This window comes from Podarcis liolepis, assembly GCF_965112155.1.
Source record: "Podarcis liolepis genome assembly, chromosome: 2".
In the NCBI taxonomy this organism is placed as follows: Eukaryota; Metazoa; Chordata; class Lepidosauria; order Squamata; family Lacertidae; genus Podarcis; species Podarcis liolepis.
The window spans coordinates 43,878,679-43,906,372 of NC_139555.1; the positions used below are offsets into that span (position 1 = coordinate 43,878,679).

At 44.8% G+C, this 27,694-nt stretch overlaps 1 protein-coding gene across 6 annotated transcripts in view; it reads left to right on the forward strand.

Annotated features, from left to right (window-relative positions):
- Positions 1–1,233: 1,233 nt before the first annotated feature.
- The window catches only part of LOC310700332 (asialoglycoprotein receptor 1-like), a 32,310-nt gene continuing 5,849 nt past the window's right edge, over positions 1,234–27,694 (forward strand). The window contains exons 1-9 of one of the 6 annotated variants that reach the window (XM_083489625.1): positions 1,234–1,719; positions 11,499–11,549; positions 13,715–13,819; positions 17,444–17,563; positions 18,971–19,051; positions 22,708–22,833; positions 23,884–23,946; positions 24,213–24,302; positions 25,215–25,384. In XM_083489625.1, coding sequence (XP_083345751.1) covers positions 1,641–1,719; positions 11,499–11,549; positions 13,715–13,819; positions 17,444–17,563; positions 18,971–19,051; positions 22,708–22,833; positions 23,884–23,946; positions 24,213–24,302; positions 25,215–25,384 — 885 coding nt within the window. In that variant the 5' untranslated portion in view covers positions 1,234–1,640. Of the gene's footprint in view, positions 1,720–8,597; positions 9,201–11,498; positions 11,550–13,714; positions 13,820–15,251; positions 15,405–17,443; positions 17,564–18,970; positions 19,052–22,707; positions 22,834–23,883; positions 23,947–24,212; positions 24,303–25,214; positions 25,385–27,694 lie in introns of those variants that run through there. The other 5 variants (XM_083489628.1, XM_083489626.1, XM_083489627.1 and 2 more) reach the window with 5 other exon arrangements.

The window sequence follows — 27,694 nt, forward strand, 5'->3', positions numbered from 1 at the left end:
CCTCCCCTGTGGGCTGTTCTGTGTTTCCTGCTCCACAGTCTATTTGGGGGGATGTAGAGGGAGGAGACATCCTTGCATAGGCTTCCACTAGCAGGACTAGGAAGTTGATCCCACCCAAGATAATGAGGCACAGGGAATTTGTGAGCTCTCTGGTGACAAAGAAGAGCATGGATTGCATCTAACAAAGTCATTGCTACTCCTCCCTCTCCTACCCCTGTACACCCTGCTCTCTCCCTCCTCAAGCAGATTTGGGGTGGGGAAGGGAAGGGGAAGTTCCCATTGTATAATTAGGAGGCATTCTGCTCATACAGTGGCTGTTGGATTAAATCCCATGTTCCAATCCCACAGAGTTATGGAGGGAGATGTTGAAAACCAAGAGGTAGTGTGTGCTGAAGCATGGGATCTCATATATTTGTCCACAAGCAACTTCTGATGCCATGGTAGAGCTCTTTTCCCTTGCCCAGTACAAATCAGAGAGTAGAGATAGATTTGCCTGACTTACATGGAAGAAGAGTAGAGACTACTTTTTGGGAAGCACTCAAGGTGGCTTCCAACAGATCAGATAAATCGTTTTTTCAAAACCAGAATCTGTATAAGGTACAAACCAAACAACATATGAAAAAGGCAATCAAATCAAACTCCCACTGTTGAACAGAAGACGGAGGGAAACCGTAATGGGGTAGCATTTATTGCCTTTGCTCTGGAACAGCCGCACACTTCCAGTTAGAAAGCAATGTGAGTTTTCTGGCAGGGTTTTGGGACTGGGGCTTCATTTTAATATCCTATCTTTCCTCAAAGGCACTCAAGCATGGGCGTAGCCACAATTTTTGTGGGGGGGGCAGGACTGACTTGATTGGTCAGTAAGTTAAGTATTTCTATTGTTTTATTTGATCTGGGGTGGCAGCTGCCCCCCCTTGGCTACACCCATGCACCCAAGGTTCTCTCCACTACCCCCTATTTTATCCTCACGGCAACCTCCATCTAGGCAAGCAAGATGTATTATCACTGTTCAAGGCACATTCCAGCCAGCTAAAATAATTGAGGATGATGGTGGGGGAGCCATGACCTGACTAGAGTCCCATAGGCTGGATAAGGAGATTTGGAGGGTTATATTCAGCATCTGGGCCTGAGGTTCCTCAACCCTAAATTAGACTGCTTACACACTATACCTTTGAAGAACATTCAAAGCACCTTTCCCCCTCAAAGAATTCTGGGCACTGTAGTTGATCCCCCACAGAGTTACAGATCCCAGTAACCCTTAAGGAACAGGAGTGCCCAGAATTATTTGAGTTGGGAAATCTTCTTTGAATGTGTTTTAAAGGCATAGCACGTACACTGCCGTAGATAAACTACATCCGGCGTCATCACTAGGCCGAACAAAATTCAGCTCCAGTGACCTTTGTGACTACAATCATTCCCTTCATGTCTCTTGTACCTGCTGCTGGACTTTCACGTACAAAGCCATGGTCTTCTGAGTAACTCAGTGACTATTTGCATAGTGGCTCTCAGGGCACCTCCTCTAAAAGGGAGAAGTGAAACTAGAGGTAGAAGCCAAAGAACCTAGTAGTGGGACGCTTAGTGAGTGGAATTTGACGGGTTGACCACATTCTTCCTCCTCAAAACCCTTAAAGCCACAAGGCATGGCCGAGGAGAGGCAATATGGAAACTGGTTGCCAAATTCCAAACTGTCAAATTCCAAAGGAACCATGGCAAAGCCAGGTAAGGTCATAACGGTCTGTGGGGTTGGGGAAGGAGGGGCGAGAACACAGATGAGGAAGCCTCTGTGTGGTGGGTTTGTTCCTGCATGTGCGGCATCTGGTCTACTCACCCTAAAAGGAATATCGTATTTTTTGCACCATAACACTCACTTTTTTCCTCCTAGAAAGTAAGGGGAAATGTCTGTGCATGTTATGGAGGGAATGCCTACGGGTGGCATGCCTACGGATTTTCCTCCTCTAAAAACTACGTGCGTGTTATGGTCGGGTGCGTGTTATAGAGCGAAAAATACGGTAAATTCCAGAAGAATAGCCCTTTTAGTCCGTTAAGGAAAATGTGGCAAGTGCCTGTGGGACTTTAAAAACAAACACACAAGCCTTTCATGAGACAGACAATTTCATTGGATAGATTTTTTCAGCCCTTGTTCTCCCAGTCTTAGAGAGTCTGATTGGGTCAGGAGGAGAGAAGAGAGGAGCCTGGAGAGTTGGGATTTGAGGACCTAGGGGTGGGGCCCTGGGGGATTGGGTGTTTGTCACCCAATCAGAAACAGAGGTAAAGGCTAGTGGGCTAGGAACCAAGGAGTTGGATCTAGGAGAGGAGCCAAGTGTGTCAGCAGATATACCCCTAGCCAGCACCCTCTGGCCAATCCACCCCCAGCACCTCCAGCAGTCAACAACTTGCCACCCAGGAAGGAGCCGCTAGACAACAAAGCAGAGTCCATGCAGTCACTGACTCCTCCTCCATATCCTAGGAGATGCCAGCACTGGCGTGATTAGACTGCTCAGGCCCAACCCACACAATGGACTGCCTTTTTGCTTAACCTAATCGCAAGACTCTTTTCCATGCTAAAACTGTGGCCACCCTGCTTCTCAAATAGCAAGGGGCACGTTGCTCAGTGGATCAACCTCTTAGCTTGTGAATAGGCATGGTGTCCATCTGTTGAGCCTTTTAGCCTTTGCATTGGCTATGTACTACACTGACTTATTCATTAAAGAGTTTGGCAGAAACATAAATTCAAGTTCAAGGTCTAGCCCCATAAAAGGCCAGGGCAGGTCTGTCAGTTGGGGAAGGAGCCTGCTGCTATGCTGCTGTCCCCACCCCAATGTCCATTCATTTTGCTATTCTGTAATGTCTGAAAAGAGCTCCTGAGCACCATATTGGAAGTTGTGCAGGAATTTTGCATATCTTAATTTGGCTGGTAATTCTGATGGGTTTGTGCCTTCACCTCTGGGAAACCTCTAGACTGTGGGCCTATTTAGGCTCGTAGTTCTCCCTATTGGGGTGTTTTTGCTAACCCACACCCACCTTCCTTACACCTGAGGTCAGGTATGGGCCAAAGTGGGCTACAATCAACTGGTTCTTGACACTTACAAAGGTGGTTTTCAGCAAGCTCTGTTGAAGGCATGCTGTCAGAAGCTTGGCAAGGCACAGTCTTTGCCTGACAGCACACACTCAGTCTTTGCAAGCAGGATTTGGAGTCATAGAATCATAGAATCATAGAGTTGGAAGAGACCACAAGGGCCATCGAGTCCAACCCCCTGCCAAGCAGGAAACACCATCAGAGCACTCCTGACATATGGTTGTCAAGCCTCTGCTTCAAGACCTCCAAAGAAGGAGACTCCACCACACTCCTTGGCAGCAAATTCCACTGTCGAACAGCTCTTACTGTCAGGAAGTTCTTCCTAATGTCTTACTGTCAGGAAGTTCTTCCTACTGTCAGGAAGTTCTTCCTAATGTCAACCCTCACCTGCAAAGGGAGAGGGGAAATGTCTGCAGATGGAGAAGAAAAATGAATCTAAACCATACCTGAAAACTGACTGGTGCTGACAGAGGGTACTAAACCGTCCTATCATCATCACAAGTATTTAGCTTGTGCAATGGGACTTTCCCCCCTCCTCCCTCCCCACGATGCTCCAGAGGGTTGGGGGAACTCCTAGAATAGAATTGGAGGAGTGAGGACAGAGCGGATAATGTTTTGTGCTGATGGAATTGTTGCCTTAGTGCTACATTGGATTCCAGCCAGAGCACCTTCACAGGGGCTCGCAGCCAATCGGCCATGAGAGCGAGCCCATTTGATTGACAGGTGGGGCTACAGCATAAGCCTATTCATATCAGAGATAATCCCTAGAGAGGCCCGTGGGGCGTGCTCCCAAGTAAATGTGTCTGGAACTGCAGCCTTAAGCAATCTTTTTGGTTGGTCAGCCAAATGCTCTGCAGACGTGGGCCAGCGAAAGAGTTGTTTGTGCTTTGAATAGCATGCTCTGAGTTTATTGGACTCTGGAGCCTTCCTTAAGTCTGCCTTCTGATGAGCACAGCCTGGACTTGTTGCCTCCTCCTATTTCTCTTTAACTTTTACGGCTTGAATCAAGCATTCCCATAAACGGAACTCTGCTCACAGGGTGTGTCTGCTGAAGGAAGAGAGGGGAAGCCGTCCCCCCCCCCCCTGCCTCTGTAGCCCTTTGGAAAGTTGTGCTGGATAACTGAGGACATAGAGAGGTGACACTGATGGGGTGTGTGTTCAGGGGACACAAAAGGAACACCTTGGATCCAATCCTCTATGTGTGGGGTTATGGCACCACTATTCTCCAGAACTGCCTCAATTGCAAGAAACTGTCTTTGTGAAGTTGTCCTAAACCTACAGTCGCCATGTGCCCTACTTCACAGAGGATAGTTCTTTATTTGGAGGGCTGTCTGGTCCAAGATAAATAGCTTGAAGCAGGTAAAGCAGGGAGGGCCCTTGCAGTTGCTCACTGGACAGCAGGCACACAGGCCACTTGCTCCCAGTCTTTCTCACAATGCCTAGATTATTGTATTTCTATTTAAATTATAGCAATTCTTTCTAAATGTATGAATTGGCACATGTACATTTTATGCAAATCTCTTCTCTTTATTTCATTCTCTTTATTGGGTGTTGATGCACTTCCTCTTTTTGGGTGATGCGTAAGTGGCTACCTTGCCTGAACTTTGCACTGCTCAGGAAAGTGGGGGGGACGGGGACGGACAAAACAATATAGAAATAAAAGCACACATTAAGCAACAAAAATTAAGAACTGAACTGAGCAGTTTTCACAGCTGGAAGAATAGAAGACTTAGAAAGAAGCAATCAAATGCAAGCCACATCAAAGCTTTATAAGACGAGATGTGCATAGAAAATGCAAAAGGAAATACTATTTATATCATTACAAAACTAAGAAGCTTACCCAGGAACACGTAATGATGGAATAATTAGGGTTTCTTTGAAGGAAAAAAATACTTTCCCATGTTGTAAAATTAACATGGAAAACTCACAGCTAATCCTACAGTTGGTTAATTAATATTAAAACAGATTTCTATACCTTGCTCTGCTACTTCCCACCATTGGCATGATCAAGCTTCCATCTGCTCTCCTCTGGTCTTCCAGACTCTGGTCCCTGCACTACTGCTTTTGAGTGGCAACTAAGAACGTCTCAGGATTTTACTAGCTTTTTCTCTATTCTTATAATTCTCTATTCTTATAATTCTCTATTCTTATATATTATTATTATAATTCTAATTCTAATAATAATAATAATAATAATAATAATAATAATAATAATTTATTATTTATACCCCGCCCATCTGGCTGGGTTAAACCGGCCACTCTGGGCGGCTTCCAAAAGAATATTAAAATACTGTGATACATCAAACATTAAAAGCTTCCCTAAACAGGGCTGCCTTCAGATGTCTTCTAAAAGTCTGGTAGTAGATAGGTAGCCGTGTTGGTCTGCCATAGTCAAAATAAAAAATTCCTTCCAGTAGCACCTTAAAGACCAACTAAGTTAGTTCTTGGTATGAGCTTTCGTGTGCATGAATTTCGTGTGTATCTGAAGAAGTGTGCATGCACACGAAAGCTCATACCAAGAACTAACTTAGTTGGTCTTTAAGGTGCTACTGGAAGGAATTTTTTATTTCTAAAAGTCTGGTAGTTGTTGTTCTCTTTGACATCTGGTGTCACATTCTTACAGGAGACCTAAGACGAAAGTACTGCAGCCTCCATAAATCAGTGCCCGCCACAACTCCATGACCCCATACAATAGCAATGCAAACCATCATGTCCAATTATCATACTTAAAGGAAGTTTGTTTTTTGTTTTAAATCAAGATAGGGAAGGATAAGGGGAATGCCCAGCAAAGTTGCAGAACTAAATAAAATGCCAGTGTAACAGTGTAAAATGCCAGTCTGCACTCGCATGTGTGGTAGTTACTTACATTCTATCCTCACCCAAGGAAAGTCCTTTTTTCGGAGTAAGGCATCCATTGAAGCATCTGTATCCCAGGTGAGTCCTTGCTTTTATCTCTGAAATTAATGATGCTTTCCATTGGGCCAGTGCAAGCTAAAGGGCTCTCCCTATGTGCATTTGAAGCAAGGCATCTGCACTCCTAAGCTAGACTCCGATGGATTTGTCCTCAGATCTAAAATTTTAGGATGTTATAGTTTTAACTCTGATTTTATCCTTTTCAACTCATTTTTAGTCTTATTTTAATAAGATATCTTGTACACCACTTAGAGGCGACTGTGTTTAAGCTGTCTACAAATTGTTAAAATAAACGAAGTACATCTTCAAATGTGTATATTCTCTGTGCACAGTTTTTTTTTTGGGGGGGGGTGATAAGAATTTGGTGGATGTAGAAACAGGTACAGTGGTACCTCGGGTTACATACGCTTTAGGTTACATACGCTTCAGGTTACGGACTCCGCTAACCCAGAAATAGTGCTTCAGGTTAAGAACTTTGCTTCAGGATGAGAACAGAAATTGGGCTTCGGTGGCGCGGCAGCAGCAGGAGGCCCCATTAGCTAAAGTGGTGCTTCAGGTTAAGAACAGTTTCAGGTTAAGTACAGACCTCCAGAACGAATTAAGTACTTAACCCGAGGTACCCCTGTACTTACCGTAAATATTATTATGTGCTTCTCAGTTCCCCGAGTAATGAGCGGTTCCAGGGGCAGTGCTTACCTGAGTTTGCTTTCCTTTGGAAAGCGAGATTTGGATTTATTTACAAGTGAGTTGAGCCTGGGTGACAAATCGCCTGAAATAATTGCTGAAATAATACCCCTTTGAAATAAAGGTTAATGGTAATGTAAATTCCTGAACAAAATAGTGCTAACTCTCTCATTCACAACCTGAAAATTCTGTTCCTTTGTACTGCACATAAAAAAAATAGAAATAAAGCTTGGTCGCTTGCTTTCAGAATACTGTGGGATTTTTGCTTCAAAGTACACCTACACTCCTCTGTTGGCTGCTTCCACCTAATAGGTACAGAAATAAACTTAATAGGGGAAAACAAGTTTCTGTATCTTTTTAAACCTCTCCTAAACTTATTGCACTGTGCCTTGGGTCTAGGCAACTAAGTAAAATTTTAATGGTCGCTTATAATGCACAAATAACTTCACTGAGAGAGAATTCAGTATTCTTTCCCCCTTTTCAAAAAATAGCAACATTGATTTATTTTTCTCTTTGGCAAGGGCAACTGAAAGTTGTAATCTCCTGCTCTGTGTTCTCTGAGTCCTTCATTTACTCTGCTCTTAAACTATCACCAATTAGGGTTACCCTGTTTCAAGAGCTTTTTTTGCAGAATCACCCCAAAAGTTGATGATCTTTTTTTGTGCAAACGCACAAAAGGTTGTCGAGCTTTTTGCAGAAAATCATTCTATAGATAGCCCTCCCCCCCGTCTATTACCGCCAAGCTGGAGTCGCCCGTGCACATTTTTTTTAAAAACACCACCACCAAAATCTTGGAGATTTGCTTTAAAATGTAAAATTCCCCCAGGATGGACTTGTAGGCCCACCGAAAGAGGACATGTCCAGGAATTCCCGGACGTATGGCAACCCTATTTCAACCCTATTTCACATGGACTGAGGATGGCTTGGCTGAGGCTAGCTAGTAAGACAATGGCAGAGACAATATTTGAATTGGGGGCATCTTGGTTCACTTAGCTCAGTTTCTTAACCACTTTGCTGTACCAGCTCTCTATCATGATGTGTTCTGGACACTTAAGGCTATAAATCTTGTGAATGGGCTTCAGTGTAAGATCATCTATTTAAGCCTTCCAGTACGAAGAGGTGCAGCTCAGTGAATCAGCACATATGGAATAATGAAGTTGATGCAAATTACTTTGGATCGATTCATAGCACAAAGGTGTATGTCCCTATGAACATAAGCAGTTTATGTGGAATCTATTCCAGACATGCATGCTTAAGAACCACCCACAAAGACTGATCAGTCGGTTTGATTCCCACATTGGGCAAAAAGGTTCCTGCATTGCAGGGGTTTGGACACAGACTTGCACCAATTTTGCATATGCTAAATACAGTACAGTGGTACCTCGGGTTACATACGCTTCAGGTTACAGACTCCACTAACCCAGAACTAGTACCTCAGGTTAAGAACTTTGCTTCAGGATGAGAACAGAAATTATGCAGCGTAGGCGCAGCGGCAGCAGGTGGCCTCATTAGCTAAAGTGGTGCTTCAGGTTCAGAACAGTTTCAGGTTAAGAACGGACCTTCGGAACGAATTAAGTACTTAACCTGAGGTACCACTGTACAGTATGTGCATTGAGTGATCTGTAGCAATGATTACTACAATTTAGATAGTATACAATACTTCTCACCATTGTTGGGAAGACTGTGACTGGCCTGTGTGGCAGCTCAGCCAGTAGTCCAGGTGCCAATTGCTGAATGTCACCTTCAAGGCCCCTCCTGCTCTTATTTTATCTTTAAACCGGGCTTGGACTTGAGAGCCCTTCAAGCAGAGGACGCCTTCAAATTGAGGCCTGTCCTCTGTCAAGTAAGGCACACCACCCAACTTTCTGGCCCTGTGTACAAATATTTATCTCTCAGCAGGGGTCAGCAAACTTTTTCAGCAGGGGGCCAGTCCACTGTCCCTCAGACCTTGTGGGGGGCCAGACTGTATTTCTTTGGGGGGGAAATGAATGAATTCCCATGCCCCACAAATAACCCAGAGATGCATTTTAAATAAAAGGACACATTCTACTCATGTAAAAACACGCTGATTCCCAGACTGTCCGCGGGCCGGATTTAGAAGGCGATTGGGCCGGATCTGGCCCCTGGGCCTTAGTTTGCCTTCCCATGTCTGAGAGTAATTCTTAAGAAATTTCTGCTTTGAATTCTCCCCCACCCCAAGTCACTTCACACATCCCTTGCATCTTTCCTGTGTCTAAGACCGAAGAGGTGCTTTCTACAATAGCTTCCAGATAAAATGAGACTTGAGGTGCTCATTGCTGTGCCTTGCCCAAACAGGAGCATCTTAGAGGCCCTTCAGTTTCACTTCCCTTTGACTCAAAAGTTCTGAGCTCTCTTGCCTCGGCACCAGGCACTGCTACTGCAGCGAGTCTCAGGGAAAGGGCATGAATGGATCGCTCTCCTGTATTTGGGGGGCCTCCTGCTCCTCGCTCTGCTGAGCGGGTCCCAAGACTTCCCCCCACAGGTTCTGGCATGACAACATCCCAGGGTGAGTGGGCCTTTGTTTTCTGCTTTGAATTTTGGGAAGTTGCAGTGCTTGCTCCCTGTTTCTTTGGGAAAGTTTACCTACTAGTGTGTCATCCTAAAGGCTAACAAATAAACTGTAAGAACTTATGCTTGAGCTTGCACGTCCCTCTTCCCTCCCATTCCTTTTTCCTTATGTGTCATATCTTTTTCGATTGTGAGCCCGATGGCATTTTAGAACTGATTTTTGTAAGTCATGTTGAGAGCCCTTTAGGCTAAAGGGCAGGGTATAAGCTTTTGTTGACTACCGTCCCATCTCCTCAGATGCATGAAATATTATCCCGAATTAGAGGCATATGCTGTATATATATGCACCATGGTTGCAAGGGGGATTTTAAACAGTGAGATCAGAAGGAAATGAAATGCAGGAAAGTACAGGTGGTGATTATTATGTTAATGCAATTATTACAGTCTCTACTTTTCTGCATTTCATTTCCTTCTGATCTCGTTGTTGAGAGTTCACACGCATACAGCCCTGTGTATATATTATCCAGGGGTTACTTGTGGGGGTGGATAGTGGCAGTGGAGCAGAGTGAGACAGCAATGAGGATAGGGAGCTCTGGGTCGGCCACAACAGCTGAGTGTGATTGTACCCAGAAGGGATAAGGCCAGTGCTGGATTAAACCCTGTGAAAGCCCCTAGGCAGTCAAAATTTTGGGGCCCCCACTCTAGTGGGATACCACTGAACTAAGAAAGCTTGATTGTAATTTTATTTCAAGATCAAATCAATATTATTTCGATCTGTTGTCTCAGGGCCCTAAAAGGCCTATAGACCAGTGCCTACTCTGCCTATTTGGAAATCCAGCAGTGGATGAGGTCATGGCTAGATTTATAATGGTGCAAATAGAGGGTTTTGAAGAGCAAAAAAAGAGGACACATTTGCCGACTTTTCACTATTCACTTTTCACTTTTCACTATGACAACTCTACCCATGAAAAAGAGGACATGTCCTGGAAAAAGAGGACATATGGCAACCTTAGAAATAGTGTAGTTCTACCACAGCCCATGCTTTGAGCTTTCTTTGGGGGAAAAGTAAGCTTCTACATCTAGTAGAAGGAAAGTTATAAAGCAAAATGTGCATAACCCTTCTGAGTGATCTCCATGAACAGCATGGCTGCTTCCTCCTTTCAGTATTTTAAGGCAGTGCTTTTTTCGGGGGGGGGGGTACCCCTGAACTTTTTGTGAATCTTTGCCCTTTTGTCCATTTAATGTATTTTCCCCGATTTAAACTATAAAATGGTGATTTTCTTGAGTGAAAATGAGAGTATTCCTAAACATTTTTTTTAAAAAAGCAATGCCTCTTTCCTTTGATGATTTTCTCTGTTATAATGTGCTCTCTACAAGTTATTTTCTCCAAATCAACTGCACAATAAGTTGCCTGGTCATTAAGAATTCACTGTACAGTTAACTTACTATGCAATGGTCTACCCGTCAACTCAGAAGTAAGTCTCTTAATGTTTAATGGGGTTAATTTATAAAGAGTGACAGTTAGGATGAAAGCTTATGTAATAATAAAATTGTTAAGATACCTATAAGATGTGTTTTCTTTACTCCAGGCATTTTCTGTGGGGGTGGGGCTTTATTTGGGGAACTGTATCAGGGACCCCAGCTGCCTTAATCTGGCCTTGATCCTAGGGGTCATAAGAGGGGCATCACAGTACTTCCTTTGGCAGATCCAGGTTCCGTTGCTTTCTTGCTGCCCTTCAGATTCCAGTGTCATTCCTTTAATAATAATAATAATAATACATTTTATTTATACCCCGCCCTCAGCCGGGCTCAGGGTGGCTAACACCAGTAAAATCACAATAAAAACAATGGGGGGGACACAATTTAAAATACAGGTTAAAATGCAATTTAAAATGCAGCCTCATTTTAAAAGTAGCCCATGGACCAAAACCGCAAGGGGAGGGAAAACATAAGGGTAAGACTGAGTCCAAACCAAAGGCCAGGTGGAACAGCTCTGTCTTGCAGGCCCTGCGGAAAGACTTTGTCAAGTCCCTCAGGGCCCTAGTCTCTTGTGACAAAGCGTTCCACCAAGTCGGGGCCAGTACTGAAAAGGCCCTGGCCCTAGTTGAGACCAATCTAACCACCTTGCGACTTGGGACCTCCAAAGTGTTGTCATTTGTGGACCTTAAGGTCCTCTGTGTGGCATACCAAGAGAGGCGGTCCTGTACGTACGTGGGTCCTAGGCAATGGAGATGTCATCTTCCAGAAATATCAGTTCCCTGAATGCTTTCTATCCCCCCCCTTTTTTTCCCTACAGGGATTTACACACTTGCTAAGCCAGCAAAACCTCCCCTGCCTCCCAAACCAGGTGAGTCAGTATGTTTCCTTTCTTCTCTTCTTCAGCCTCAGTCGTGCTTCTGCACTTGACAGGCTCGTGACGGTGTTCTCAGTATGCCAAGAAGATGAGACACAGGCTTCTTCCTAGCAGTGCCTTACAGATCTACAAGAGTTCTTTGCTCTTTCATAGCATTATATATGTTAACTATTTTTATTATTTTGGTCTATCAATTTTATTTATTTTATCGCATTTCTCCAAGGAGTTCCAGTTGATGTATGCCATTACTCTGCATCCCCGTTTTGTCCCCATAACAACAGTAGCAGCTGGCAGAGTGGCACAGGTGGGTCTACATTGCTGGCTTGCTTCCCCAATGCACTGCATCACTGCACGTTGCCAAGAAGGGGAGGGGAGGGGCAAGGCAGTGGGGAGCTCATCTTGGTGCCAGTACAGTATGGGGAGCATTGGATTGGCTCTGCCACTGCGCCTACTGCATCCTGAGCTCCCTGCTACCTTGCCCCTCTGCCCTCTCAGTGAACAGCAGCCACATGCAGTGTTGGGAAGCCAGGCCAGCAACGCAGACCCACCAGATGCTATTTCATTACAGTCCTATGAAGTTAGATGGAGAGGCAATGACTGGTTCCAGGCCACCCACTGAGCTTCATCTCTGAGTGCAGGCCCGTGCAGAGGGTTGGGGAGCAGCCAGGGACGTTCGCCCTCAGCCTCAGGGGGCTACGCTGGCAGGGGGGCCCTGCCAGGGGCCTGCTGGTCTTATGCTGTCATGCCAAGAAGGCCCGTACCTCCCAGCTGACCAGGGACTCACATCGCAGGCCTCAGACAAGCTCTGCCCAGGGCTGGCTAGGTGTAGATTTGAACCTTGGCCTCGCCACCTTTGGACTGACCCTGTGATCACTGCCCCATGCAGCCTTTCAGTTAAAGAGTGCAAGTCTTCCAATATGGAGGCTTTCATCGTGAGCCCCCAGACTAATGGATCAGTCTGGTACCCTTTTAGCTTATACATGTTTGGAAGGGTAGAGAGCAAGTGGCACAAGTCTCACTCTGAAGACAACTGAACACTGGTTAGCGCACGTAAATGTGCCTACCATGTGGCAGTGTGTGCTGCAAAGATGGCTCATTTTGCAGCTTGTATTATGTCCACTAGTGGCAGAGTTATTTTGGATGGTCCAGACTTTACTGGCTTCCATTCTAGCTGAGTGCTCTGGAGAATTCAAAGATCCAACTGATCACACCCTTTGACGATAAAGTCGCTTGACTTAGGAGTGATCTTGCCTCTGCACTTGCTGCAGCTCCTCTTGGAAGTACCCAATGACAGAATCGAGGATGTGTGTGTGGGATCAGTTTCAGCTGACACAACCAGCTGATGTGGACACGGTGCTGGTGGCCGTGTCCCTAGGCACTGGTCTTCTTGACCCCTGCCCCTCCTGGCTTATGAAATCTGTCAGAGGGGTTCTGACTGGTTGGGTCCAGTGTGGGGTTAATGCTTTGTTGCTTGAGGAGATGGTCCCTGCTGCCTTGAAAGAGGAAGGGGTGCAGCTGCTCTAAAGAAACAAGTTTGGACCACTTAGATGGGATCAACTATCAACCAGTTGCAAATACCCCCTTTTGGGAGAAGGTGATGTAGAGCAAGCAAGGCCAGACTTGGCCCTCCAGCTGTTTTGGGACTACAACTCCCATCATCCCTAGCTAACAGGACCAGTGGTCAGGGATGATGGGAACAGTAGTCCTAAAACAGCTGGAGGGCCAAGTTTGGCCATGCCTGATGTAGAGGCTAGTTGTGAGGCAGCTGTAAGCACTCTTAGATTCTGCAGATTATTTGGATCCATTCCAGCCTGGATTCAGTCCTGGCCACAGGCCTGAGATGGCCTTGGTTGCCCTGTTGCAGGGAGTAGGACAACCTTGTTCCTGCCTCTTCATCTATTGACCATGATATCCTTCTGAACAGGCTCTGGGAATCATATTTGTGTTGCAATGGGACACAGCCTGTAGAGTACCATTGGGAGTGTGCTTTTTGGCCCCCTGGAGGCAATGTCATGGGGTGCAACAGGGCACTATCCTATCTCCAGTGCTATTTAATATCTATATGAAGCTATTGAGAGCAGCGGTCATTAGGAGTTTTGGGGCAAGGTGGCATCAGTATTCTGATGACACACTGCTCTGTTTCTCCATAATTTCTCCAGTAGAGAGAGGCCACGCAGTCCCTGGACCTGTGTCTGGATGCAGTGGTGAGATTGATGAGGAAAATCAAATTGAGCTTGAATCCTGGAAAGATGGAAGCACTGTGGGTGAGCATACCCTCCAACATTTCTCCGATGAAAATAGAGACATTCCATTCCATAATGATAATTTTAATATTTATACCCCACACATCTTACTGGTTGCCTCAGTCACTCTGGGCAGCTTCCAATATACTGTATATAAAAACATAATAAAACATTACACATTAAAAAACTTCCCTATACAGGATTTCCTTCAGACAGCTCGGGGGTTGGATAACTCCACACCCTCCAACATTTCTCCAGTGAAAATAGGGGCGTCCTAAGGAAAAGTGGGGCATTCCGGGATCAAATCAGAAACCGGGACGGCTTCTCTAAATCAGGGATGTCCCTAGAAAATAGGGACATTTGGAGGGTTGGTTAATAGCCTACCCTGGACAGGGTTGCCCTCCCCCTTGTTTTGCATTTTTGCAGTTTAGGATGCTTCTGGATCCAGCTTTGTCACTGGAGCCCCAGGTAGCCTCAGTGGCTAGAGGTGCCTTTTACCAGCTGCAATTGGCACAACAGCTACAGCTGTTCCTGGTCCGGGAAAGTCTGACCGCAGTAGTTGGTGCTTTGATTGCTTCAATATTGGATTACAGCAGTGCACTCTGTGTGGAGCTTCCCTTGCTCTTGATTCTGAAGCTGTGCTAGCGCCAAGTGCTGCAGCACAACTGCTGACAGGAGTGAGACTGTCAGTATATAACACCCCTGCTCAGAAACCTGCAATGGCTGCTGGGACAAGTTCAAACTGTGTTACTATTAGCATATAAAGCTTGGGGCCAGTTTATCTGCATGATCACTTTATATATGCTCACTTGACCACTTAGATTTGTGGAACTTGCCCTTTTAGAGGTGCCATATCATATTCATCCTGCATTTCTCCGAATTCGATCTTTATGTGTGGCAACATCCACACTTTGGATCTTCCTTGTCTATGGACGTCAGGCAGGTGCCTTCACTGTACGCTCTTTGGTGCCTGCTAAAAGCGTGTTGTTGTTTTTTAAAGCAAACCTGCCCAAATATGTAGGATGCTGACAAATGTTTTTCCCCCTGCTTTTAGTTTAGTTTTGCTTTTAAATAATGTTTGAATGTTTTAAATAGTTGTTTTAAACTTTTGCCTTTACTTATTATTCCATTGTGTTATCCTTTTTGCAAGCTAGCTGCTTTGAGTTTGCAAAAGTTTGTTTGCTTTTAAATCAAGTGCTATGTAAATTCCATTAAACAATAAAATAAAATAAAAGAAAGAAAGAAAGTTGACCCACCTGAACAATTTGTTGCATGTGACTACCACTGAAGTTATTTAATACAAATGTTTTCATTTTAGGTGAACTCAGCAATTAGACTCCACTCAGGGGCAGTCTTAAAATAACCTTATTGTGTTTCTTCAGAACTGGACTTCGTTTCTATAAACATTCTAATCCCAAGTTAATGATCTTTTTACTTCTGGTTAGTTGCTGCTGCTGATGTCAGCAGCCATCACCTTCCTGAGCTAGTTGTAGTTTGCTTTGTCAGAGAAACACTTTGCTGATCAAATGCCCGTAACTTGAAGCAATGAAGCGAGCCTTGGGCACTGTGTCCCTTAGGCTGAAGAAAAGAATTGACGGTGCACTTTGTAAGTGACCACAATATGACTGACTTTCTGCCAGATGAACTTCCAATATAATCTGCTTATCTTGTGCTTTATTGCTGCTTTGGTCCTGCATTTGGTTATATGTTATGTGCTTTGCAAAAAAAATTCCCCCCCAAACCTGGATTCCCAGTGCCCAAAAGAAAAATTGAAGTGATCCAGTGCTTTGTACTTTAAGCAGATAATTCCTTTTCTATATTGCATTTCTCCATGTATGGCAATAAGATATAACCCCTTTTGCTTCTGTATATTCTAACGCTGCTTTGATACTTTATTTTAGAAATTAGTGCAGGTTGTACTTCAGGGTAAGGGCGAAGTTTGGTTTGGTTTGCTTTTAATGTGAACTAGGACAGTGTTCTGCTAACAAGTCCCATCGCCATGAGGATTTCTGCTTGGGCAACGGGATTCCCCCCCTCCCCCTGCGTGCACCCCATGCCCTCCCCAAATCTGCCTCAGAGGTTTGTGGGAACTCCTCAACTGATTTAAGGGGCACAAAGGGGGAGGAGAGGGAGAGAATGTTCTGTTGCGCAACCAGAAGTCCTCACCCTGATAGAATGTTCACCTTAGCGCTGCATTGAGTTACACCCATAATTTGCACTTCAAGAAACAGTATGTGAACTGAAAAACACAGCTGTCCCTCAGCATTCACACTTCTCTTTTTGGATGCAGCTAACCAGGCAAAAACCTTTCCAAAAATATATAATAATAATGACATTTATTTATTTATTTATTTATTTATTTATACATACCCCACCCATCTGGCTGGGTTTCTCCAGCCGCTCTATATAGAAGTGAAAATAACATACGAAAAAATGCATTACAGCAGGGGAAATTGCAGGCAAAAGTGTGTATATTGGGGAAAATTCCATACATAAATGTGTATACTTTGAGAAATGTGCACTAAAACTCTGATGAATTTTCATGAGGACTTGTTTTTTTGTGTTTTTTTAAATCCACACAGATAGGCTGATGTGGAAATGTGGTGAACTCAATTGATTGGGAAAATGAGAAACTGAGATAAATCCAAACTGACAAATTCACCCACCCTGTTTTCCACTTCAGTTTCTTATGTATTGGAGTGTAATGTTTGTATTTATCTAATCACTTGGGAAGTGTGTTAGTTAGCAGAAGGGGATCCAATAAGAGGCCTGCTGAATCAGACCAAAGACATGCTGACTGATCAGGTGCCCATAGGAAGCCAATAAGCAGGATTTTCTCTACTGGTTATTGACTGAAATAGATGCAGGATTTCACTTTTTCCTTCTGGCCTAAGCCACATAAAGGGGCGTGGAATGTCTTTGCTAAAGAAAAAACATTCTTAACAGCAACAATCTAATTTGGTACCCCCATTGCTGTGGAAAGGCCCAACTGTACAAGCAAGGCAGCCATTTGTTTGAGGCACCAGTGAAGCACAACACCATGTGAAAGTGCCGTCATGGTGAAGCCTCTGATAGCATGCACCTGAATTTGACGTTGCAAGGGTTCCTGGGACAAAGCTCTTTCATCCTCTGTGGGAGTCACTTGGGGCAGCAAAGAGCCTTGAGCTGGTCCTGGTCCAGCGGTTCTCAAAGGGAGAAATGGCAAGTGTGGCAGGAAGATTCAAGGACAATCAAACATTTCTGTGTAATATAGTATAGTATTTCATTTTTCAAAATATGGATAGATATTATATTATGTAAATCAAGCACTGCTAGGAGTTGCTTACTTTTTGGTTTCCAATGTATTTCTAATCAATAAAAAGATTGGTGTGGCATGAGCAAATTTTCTCTCTGAAAGTGTGGCCCAGAGAAAAACATTTGAGAGCCACTGAACTGGTCAGACTGTGCATAGCAAGAAAGCAGAATGCTGGAATTGTGCTACTGTATTCAAGGGCAAGCCTTGAGAAATTCAAAGCTCAGCTTTTCAGACCCACCCAATGGATTTTCTAATTTGACTCAAATAGGCTGTAAATAATTCACACAAAAAAACCCTGAGTCTGAGTGGCTTGTTTCCATTTTCAGAGTTAACCGTTCTTCTGTTTTTAGATTCACCCAACAGTTTTGACGATGATGACGATTATGATGATGGGGGTTTTGTGACTGAAATGACTCCTGCAAGTCAGACAACACCTTTGGCAGACAGAAGAGGCATGGATGCTAAGAAAGGTGCGGAAAATACCTCAGTCTTCTAGTCTTCTTTAGCATGCATGGTTATTAGTGAGACATTCATTTCAGCTTGTGATATTTATGAACTACACAGTTAGAAAGGCTGGAGAGATCCTGTCTCAGCAAATGAGTCATAGAGCAAGGACAGAGAGCCAGAAGTTGGTAGACTCTATTCCCAATAGTGAAAATCTGGACAAAGTTGTTGAGCTCCCCCTTCCCCCCCTTTTTATTGTCATTTTGGGACTTTTCCTGAATTGTCCAGGCTTTCCCGGACATTTTGCTGATTCAATAAAAATCCACCCAGATGCCATTTTTCTGAGCGATTCCCAGATGTGTCTGGGGAAACCCAGGCGCATGGCAGCCCTAGTAGACACCATCTGCCACCATCCCTGTCCGCAGGCACACTGGCTTAGTACTGATGAGTGTTGGAGTCCAAGCACTTCAGGAGGGACACAGGAGGTTCTCCATCCCTGCCATAGAGGTTCCATGGTAACCCCCAACAGAACACAAATGAGCCCCAAATGAGCATCCTTACTTCTTGTGGCAATGAATTCCATACATTTATTCAGCATTGTCTGAAGAAGTACTTCTGTTCTTTCTCTCAGCCTTTCCTTTTACAAATCCTGGACGATTTTAAGCAAACAAAATCAAAACAGTTATTCAGAGCCTTTGTCTGATTGTGCGACCATTGTGTCATGCTGCTTCACCCCCCCCCACCGAAGGAAGAGTCTCTAAGTTTAGCTATTCTTTTTCTCCTCATTTCTGTCTTCTATATTAAAGATCTCTGTTCCCTCACACACAATTATAATGGCAGGAGGAGAGGAACCAGACTATAGTCAATTCTAAATGTGTCTGGAGTCTAAATTCTAAATGTAGCTTATTTCACTCAACAGAAGCTGCTGTTTGTCAAGCAGCTAGTGTGAAACATGAGCTCCTGGACAAATGGGACAAAGGCTGCCCCATTAAACTGATGCCCTCTTCTTACAGTGCAGGAGTACCCTTAAACTTCACCAGCTCTCCCCCACTGAGCTGCCTTCAAGAACTGAGCTATGCCCAATATGGTGTGTAGAGGGAGCTCCACCTGCTCACACAGTTTGAAACTTCAGTGAAACTTCTTAGGGTCCAAATTAGAATGTGGTCAAAGCATTACATTAACCGCAAGCTCTTACAGACTCATTTTAAAATTGTTGACTATTCAGCTTGAAACTGACACATTTCACAAGAGAGGAATGCCTGGCTATGTCCCTCTACTAACTTGTCGAATAGTTGGTGGATTTCATCATGGTGGAGTGAGGAAAAGGGGAGTGATTCTGCATATTTCATGCACATTAGCAGTTTTATCGACTTTGTATGTTTGTGGCGTGCTCTCTGTTTCTAATCCCAAACTCCTGAATTTGTACTGTGTAGTCGTTGATCCTGGATACAGCCCAAGCTATTCAAGTATCAATGCCCTTCCTTCTGATGAAGCGACAAGCAGTTCAAATCGTGGTATGTATTCCAAATGGCATCTAGATGATGTGTGCACTCAACCCTATCTTACTGCTGGGCTAAATATAATTTCTTTTAACATAAAGGGCTTAGCCTTAGGGGAAACTTGCAAGTATCAGCAGGTACCTTGGGAAAGAGCTGGCATGGCTGCTCTTCAGGAGACCCACCTCCAAGCTCCTGAGATGGATTGGTTGTGAAAAGACTGGTGGGAGTGAGCATTGGGCACAGGGGGCTCCGCCAAATCTAGGGCAGTAGCAATCCTCTTGCCAGAAGTAACTCACAGATGTGAATCAGAGACCCTTCATGGAGGTCCCAGTATCTACATGGATGAGAATAATTATCTCTTAATTAATGGTTATACTCAAAAGACTGAGGGTCCCTTGGGTTTGACACCATTCATGCAAAGGTCGCACAATTACAGAACACCACTATCATTTATGGGGAAGACTTCAATTAAATCCTTAATTTTATTGAGCAAGATCATATACAAAGAGGGGACTTTCCAAGCAAAGGAGGCACCATGTGTTTCCACAGATAAGTACAGCCTTAGAATGTGTGATGACTCAGCTAAATTGTGCTTCAAGGTTTTATGTATACACAGCTGGGTCAAAGCAAGGCTTTCCCCCCTTACATCTGTGTTGGTTAGCTTTTGTGTAACCAAATGCACAATAGATCCCATATTAATCTCAAATCATAGCTCACATTTAACACACCCATCCTCAACACCCTGGTTGTGCCTCACATTGGAAAGTTAGCTCCACACCATGTAGGAAGGTGGTCTATATCTTATGGTTGGAGGTTGCAGTAAAATAATTCTTGGAGCACAATAATAAACAGGCAGTAAAACTCCTCTGGGACAGGGGTGGCAAATCTTTGCCCGCCTCCCCCACAGTGTTGTTGGACTCCAGCTCTCATGAGCCCCAGCCAACATGGTCAGTGGTCAGGGATAATGGGAACTGGAATCCAACAACATCTGGAGGGCCATGGATTAGCAGAACCGATGCAAGAGATTGCGCCACAAGACCCATTCCTCCTCCCCCCCATTTTTGCTTTGTGAGAGCATCACTGGAGGTCTCTTGGCCACCACATCGTCCCACCTCACTGAGGAAGGGCCAAAGGAGTCCTTCCTCAGAGTGATGTATTCTGGGATAGATGGGCAGGAGAACACTGCTGCTGCAGTAGCTGGAAATGTCTACATTTAGTAAAACGTTTAAACAGTATTTCCAGCTGCTGCAGCAGCAGCAAAACACATCACTGGTCAGAGGCCCCAATTTCTTTGGGGGGCCTCCCCCCAAGTCCAAAGACCTCCTGAGGAGGCCAAGCACGGAGCTGAGCATGGCCACGGAGGAGAAAGAGGCTGGAAGCAGCTCCTGAATAATATATGAGGTGCTGGAATCTGGGGGGGGGGGGGATGGGGATGGAAGTGTGGGGATTGGGTTATCAGATGATCTAGATGCAACTTGGACTACCCTGATTGTGTTCCACCTGCAAATCAGAAGTGTTATGTGTGACACATGCTTTTTATCCATAGATAAATACATTTTTGCTTTGGCTTTCCTTTCCTTTTTCCTTTCGGTCCTCTACCCCCCTTTACACACACACACACACACACACGTAAGAGAGAAATGGGGAGGAGGGAAGGGCCTAATAGGGACTGCCAATAGATTAACAATAAAATGCAAATAATATTTTTTTAAAACCCCACATTCATTTCCTCACAAGCCTGCTTATGTTTAGTTTGTTACTGGGAAAAGCTGTTTCACGAAAACGTAAGAAGAGTCCTAGCGGATCAGACTAAATATCTCTTTAGTTTAGCATCCTGACTCCCACAACGGCTAAGCAGGTGGCTCTGGGAAGGTCACAAGCAGGTAATGAGTGCAACATCTCTCTCCTGTTCATGGTCCTCAGCAACCGGTATTCAAAGGCATCGCCTCCATTTTCCTCTAGCGTCAGTGGACACAGAATTGGGAATTTTGATATTATTGTAGTATCTCATCTTTGCTGATCTACGGCATAAATCCGATCTCATTAATTTAGCCACTTAACGTTAAAATATGAGCATATTCTTAAGCAGCTGCTTTGGATATCCTACATCACTTCTTCCAATATTTATACAGTGTAAATTCTCACAGGTGTTTCATTGTTTACATAACTCTATTAAATCTGCAATTAGGTTCACAAGAAGGAGTCACCAGACAAACCCACACAAGGAGCAAAAAGGAGTCACCAGACAAACCCACACAAAACCAGACCATAATTCTGTCTCATTTACGCTGGTATAAAGAGCAATAATCTTTATAGCATTGTATAATTTTACACTGCCATGGGGTTCAGGCTTCAGTTCAGTAGAACAACTCATATTTTGTACGTGGATGGCCCCCAGTTTCAGTCAGTGGTACTTCCAGTTACCATTTCCTGATATGTCCAGTTAGAACCACTGCCTGGTTGAGACTCTGGAGAGCTGCTGTCAGTCAGAGTAGACAGTACTGGATGAGATAGATGGTGTAACTTGATAACAGGCAGCTTCCTAAGTCCCACACAGCACAGACTTTCTCCTTTGCAAGATCACTTAGATCCCCATGATCATAATAGGAAGGAAAAGATTCAGGATCCTCCCACCCAGTTTCATGACCATTACCTTTCTTAGTTTTGATTGTTGGGGAGCAATTACTTCTTTGTGGGCTCTAAATTATTTCTATATGACTTATAAAATTCCCCACTTCCTCCCACCAAACTCTTATTTCCTCTGCTTCTGATTCCCACCCATCCCTTTTTACAGTCTACATGTTCTTTCTCATACCCCTTAGTTTTCTGACACTATTACGTACTTCAGTTTTCTAATGGATTGGGACTCATACACATAACTCTCCCAGTAGGTGGCAACCCTCTCCCAACAAGTGAATTGGATTTGCTACGTGGAATTGCGGGGTGGAGGTGGGGGAGAAGTTGCAGAAATCAGAGAATCAGAGAACACTGTGTACCATAATCAGCTGTAGGGCTTATGGTTACTATGCAATACCAGGTTATAGCCAGTCAAGTCATCCAGGAGGCTAATCACATTGGCCAGACGTAGTAGTATTTCTAGATAGCATCTTTTGACTCTTGAAGCTTACAATGACAAATACAGTTCCTCTCATATTCATTTGCCTTGGTTGTATAAAATGTATGTACATTCCTTTTAGATTGGTCCAACTGTCCTCAACAGCAGCATTAACCAAGCATAAAGCAAAATGTTTTAGATGGTTTAGTACTGATTTACCCTCACCTTCAGCATTACTTTTTCAACATGAAAAGATCTAATATTTTGAGCCTTTTCTTACATAACAGGTAAAAATAAAAAATAAAATTTAAATAAAGGAGCATTGTCCAGACTCATTTATGTTGTTTCCCAATTTATGTGGTTCCTTTTTCAGTTGAGGTGGCCCAACCTAGGCACAGAGACAGCTTGTCTCCCCCTGGAATTCAGAATAGAATTTGGCAACCTTGCTGTGATTGTGCACAAACACATGCACACTCACTATTTCACTCACACGTTACATGACTTTGACCCCCTTTGTTATTCATTTGAAAAGGGGAGGTCACCATTTGTTCCTTCTGTTTATTTATTTTTTTAAATGTTGCAAATAAAACGCTCCCACTAATCTTCACTTCTACAGCTCCTGCCAATGCTGAGTCTCCACAAAGGAAAAACAGCAGAAGAATTCATGTCTCCATCCTTTATGTCTTGGTAGCCATCTGCTTTGTGATGTTGTCAGCGCTACTCGTCTTGGTCCTGGTGAAGTGTAAGTGATGCACTTTGGATGAAAGGAAGTCTGTATAAATCAGAAATGCGGATTGTGTTGAATCCCAACTCCCATCAGCCCCAGCCAGCATGACCAATGGCCAGGGATGGTGGAGTCCAACGATATCTGGAGGACTGTAGATTGATTCCCCATCTCTGGTGAAAATGGAAAATTGGAATTGTCAGAAACTGCAGGGGTTAGAAATGGGGACCCACAAATCCAGGCATACTGCCCTGTATGGAAAACTATCCATGAGGGATAGCTCAGACGGTAGAGCATGAGATTCTTAATCTCGAGGTTGTGGGTTCAAGTCCCACTTTGGACAGAGATTCCTGGATTGCAGGGGTGCCTTCCAACTCTACAATTCTATGATTCTATCATGGCTATAATTGGTTCCTGGGGTTGCATGAGTGATAACAGTCTGTTCTAACCTTTCTCCCATTGGCTTTGTTCCTAGTACTGTTCCTCTCACCTGGCTCCCACTTGTGAGTGGCTCAGCTTTGAAAGCGATTTCTAAAACACTTTTTTTAAAAATCAGATTTTTGAAAATGCTTATGTTTTTTAATGAATAAAATCTGATACTATGTTTCTTTATGTAGCAACATTTATATTCCGCATATCATATCTATACCGAAGTGGTTTATAGCTCTCAAAGGCAACCCACTTAAGAAAATGTGATACTAATAAAAACACATTGCAATTAATGCACATTTAAATACTGCCACCTGTTAAGTAACCAGAACAGTTCTCAAATCCAGGTATCAGATTACTGCTCTCCAATGCACTCTCCCTTCCAAGCCACCCTGAACTGGAAGAAGCCAGTGATAAATGCATCCCAGTGACCTAGCATCTGCCGCCTTTGCCTAAATCTGCTGCTACTGCCACTGGAAAGGTCTAAAGAACAAATCCCTTGGCCCAATTGAAGCATATTCATCATATGGATGAGGGCCATCAGATTATATGCAAGGATATGGTTCAAAGCAAGGTTTATTTTGACAGCACAACAAAAAGTAGAAAAACTACAAAAAAAATCTAATTTTCTTTCTTCAGACTCTGGACTATCAGAGGAGATACAAGCTCTGCACTTGAACCAATCAGAGATGCTGCTGAGAGGTAGGTAGTATGGCTCTTTAATATGTAAAGTGGAGGCTGAGATGTCCCACAATGGCTGTGCAGGGCAGGGTAATGGCCCCCAGCACAGGCCCCAGTCATGCTGGACTGCAGTCGCCACTCAGCGGCAGCTGATAACCGGTACTTGTGGCATCACCACTGACAGTCTGAACTCTTAATGCACTACTAGATCAATAGCAAAGCAGGAATGGCAGCCTATGGCCCTAACACACTGATTTTTTGGGTGGACATTTTGATTTGTCTTTCAGTGAAGAAGGACCTGGATGATGTGCAGGCGGCACAAAAGATTATGGAAAGAACCATAAGCAACAACTTCAGTGAACTGCAGGATGTCACAGGTGAGACATCCTTGGAAACGTTATTTATCTTGATTATTTTCCTTCTGGCCTGGTCATCCTGGGGGTCTAAAAACATAGAAGTCCCAGGCAGTGCCATCATTAGGAAGGTAGGAGAGAAGGGAGAATTCCTATTGAACCGTGTAGTAGCAAAAGGGAAGGAGAAATCCAGTTCTGCCCACATTATGATCTGAGCAGTTGCAATTCACCAGGCAATCCACGTTGGGCTTCCTCTGCCTAATCCAGAATAGGGGGAAGCAGTGGCACAATATGTGTTGGCAGCTCCCAGGGCATGTCAAAGTTGGTGCCCCCTAACCTAATTGTGGGCGTCATGTGGGCCACGGGTGGACTTGGCTGTGCCCCTGCTGCAGCCGCTCATCATGGAGGTCCCCTGCCAGCCACTGCATTCCCCTCTCAGCTCAGCGAACTCCCGGTGGAAGAAGCGACTGGCACTCCTTGGCAGGCTTGGCAGCACCCCAGCAGCACCGGAGCCACAGCTGCTGCAGGCCTAGGAGAAGGGTAGTGGAGAACAGGCCAAAGCGCCAAGTGTAGCCCTTCCGCAGCCATTTCTCTTTGGCCGCACAGCGCAAGGGCGGGCACTGGCAGGTCTCAGGTGAGTGGGTGGCTCTCTTCCCTGCTGGGGAAGGACTGGTGTGGGCTGGGGAAAGTTCAGGTTCCAGCTGGTGGGAGTTCCACCCAGGTGCAGGCATCCCTTTGCCGGCTGTGAGAAGGAGGTGTCGCCGCAGCCCTGAAGGCCCAGTCCGGGTGCAGCTTTTCTCCCCATGACTTCGGAACATGGCAGCCCATCGACAGGCTTAATTGCCGGCTGCTGCTGCTGCTGCTGCTGCTGTATATTCTGAAGTCCCCAAGTAGGGTACAGTGTTAATAGAGTGTTGCACTACATTTACTTTGTAGAATTCATCTGTAGCAGCAGAAATTACTCTCATCCATGCCCAAAGGACTGGAAGACTAAAGAGAAGAACTGCTATTACATTTCAGAAGAGGCGAAAAACTGGACCGATGCTCTGTGGCAGTGCATTTATAATAGGGCTTATTTGGTCAGCATTTGGTCTGATGATGAACAGGTTAGTCTTCCTACATCATCATGATTCAGAATGGACAGACATGCCCATTTTTGTTCCTGACAGTTTCTCATTTTCCCCAGTCTTTTAAGTTTAATTCTGCACATTTTCACATCAGTTTATGATTTCTTTTTTAATCTCCATGAAAATTTATCAGAACTACAGATTTTTGGGTGCAATCTTCCATAATATACACATTTTAGCAAACATTTTCTTCTAATACAATGCAATTTTATATGGTCATTTTAATCAATAGATGCATTTTATGCACAAATAGGATGCATTTTTATACACAATATTTCATTGTAGAACTGCAACACAAAATTCAGAGAAGTGCAAATTCTGAAATATAGCTATGTTTTGGTTCACCTTTTGTTTCAGGAAGTGTGAATTAAGTATGTTCACATTACAATGCAAACTGAACCCAATTTCTTGCCCATTCCTATTGATCAGGTGGAGCACCATTCCTTGTGAGGTATTTTCCATTAGCATGGTGTTCCCTGGGTACTATTAAGAAAGCAAGCTTTTTTGGGGGGGGGGAGCCACAACAGCTTTTCCTAGTAAGCTAGTTCCCTTCAAAAATGATTCTATTTTCGCCCTCCAAAAATTTTATTGCCAAAATTTATTTCCTTAGCTTTCACTGCCTCCAGACACACCTTGAGGGCATTTTGGTACAACACTTCCCCTGCATAGTCTGACTCTACAGGGGTACCTCTAGTTACAAACTTCATTCCAGAGGTCCGTTCTTAACCTGAAACTGTTCTTAACCAGAGGCGTGCTTTCGCTAATGGGGCCTCTTGCTGCCGCAGCGCCGCCAACACACGATTTCCGTTCTCATTCTGGGGCAAAGTTCTCAACTCGAGGTAACTCTTCCAGGTTAGCAGAGTTGTAACCTGGAGCGTTTGTAACCCGAGGTACCACTGTACCATTCAAAAGAAGTATTCCAATATTATAGATTAGTGGCAAGAAATATGCCCTTCCTTTCCTTAACCATCTTTCATTGTAAATGTGTCCCTCTGATTTCAGTGGCATTTTGCCTTCTACTTGCTCATTAGTGAGGAGAGGGGGGTGGCCTGAGGAGACCTCTGTAGGCTGGATTCAGATGCCTTGAGGTCTGGACCTGGGTGATGGTCAGAAGCTCCACCACCCTTGTTCAAATTGTTAAGTCGTGGGTTGACATAGCAGCCGGCACAGCGATTTCTTCAAGTAGCTCTTTATTATGGTAAGCTGGAATAGAACTGACAGCGAACAGCTCAGCCGGCCTGTATTTATAGGCAGCCAGCTGTCAACATTGTAACCACAACAGCCCAGAGTTCCCGCCTAAAATAACTGCCGCGGACCTGAGTGAAAACTATCTACAGACCTGAGTGAAAACTATATACAGTATCCCCCTGTTGGCCCAGGGTGAAACTACACTACATAACACCCCTCCCCACCGAGATAAGGCGTTAGTTACAATCGTAATGGTTTCCTTATATACAGCACTACGCGTAATGGTTCCATTAAGCACAAAAGCATATCGGTTACATTTCCCATACTTAGACCAACAGTGATACCTGTCCAACAACATAGTCCTTTAAATAAGTTGGGCGCTTGGAAACTCTGCCAGACCGCCGGGGACTGGTAGCCAAGTCCGGAGGGTGACACAGTTCTCGCTGAGGCTGTGGTGCGACCCTAGGTGGCGTTGGAACCAACTCCCCTGGATCCGCTGCTGTGGGTGGAGCCTCCGCAAGTGGAGTGGTCTGAGTCTGTTCTGAAACGGCTTGGTTCGGCTCCACGCTGGCAGTTTGCGAGGGAGGTGTAGGTGGGGCCTCGCCATCTGTACGTGTCTCTTCTGGAGCCGCAAGCGCAGTTGGGGGCACCTCGGTAGTGTCCAAGTCCCCAACCCTGCGCCTAAGCTGGTCTATGTGCCGTCGCCACAAGCGTCCGTCTTCGAGTGCCACCTGGTACGAGCGAGGTCCAGTGACTCCCACTACTGTGGCTGGCACCCAAGGGATGTCCCCCACATAGTTCCGGGCAAAGACCTGGTTTCCTGGGACAAATGACCGTGGTGCGTTGGCACAGCCTGGGGGTTCAGCCACGGCAAAGTCTGGGTGTAGCCGGTCGAGCGGTGACCTGAGGCGGCGGCCCATAAGCAGTTCAGCAGGACTCCTCCCTGTGGCCGCATGAGGGGTGATGTGTTGCACGAACAAGTATTCGGCGACCCGCTCATGCCAGTCTCCCCGGTCCAGGCGCGCCAGTGCCTCTTTTGTCGAGCGCACCATTCTTTCCGCTTGCCCGTTGCTGGATGGATGAAAGGGTGCCGTTAGGGCA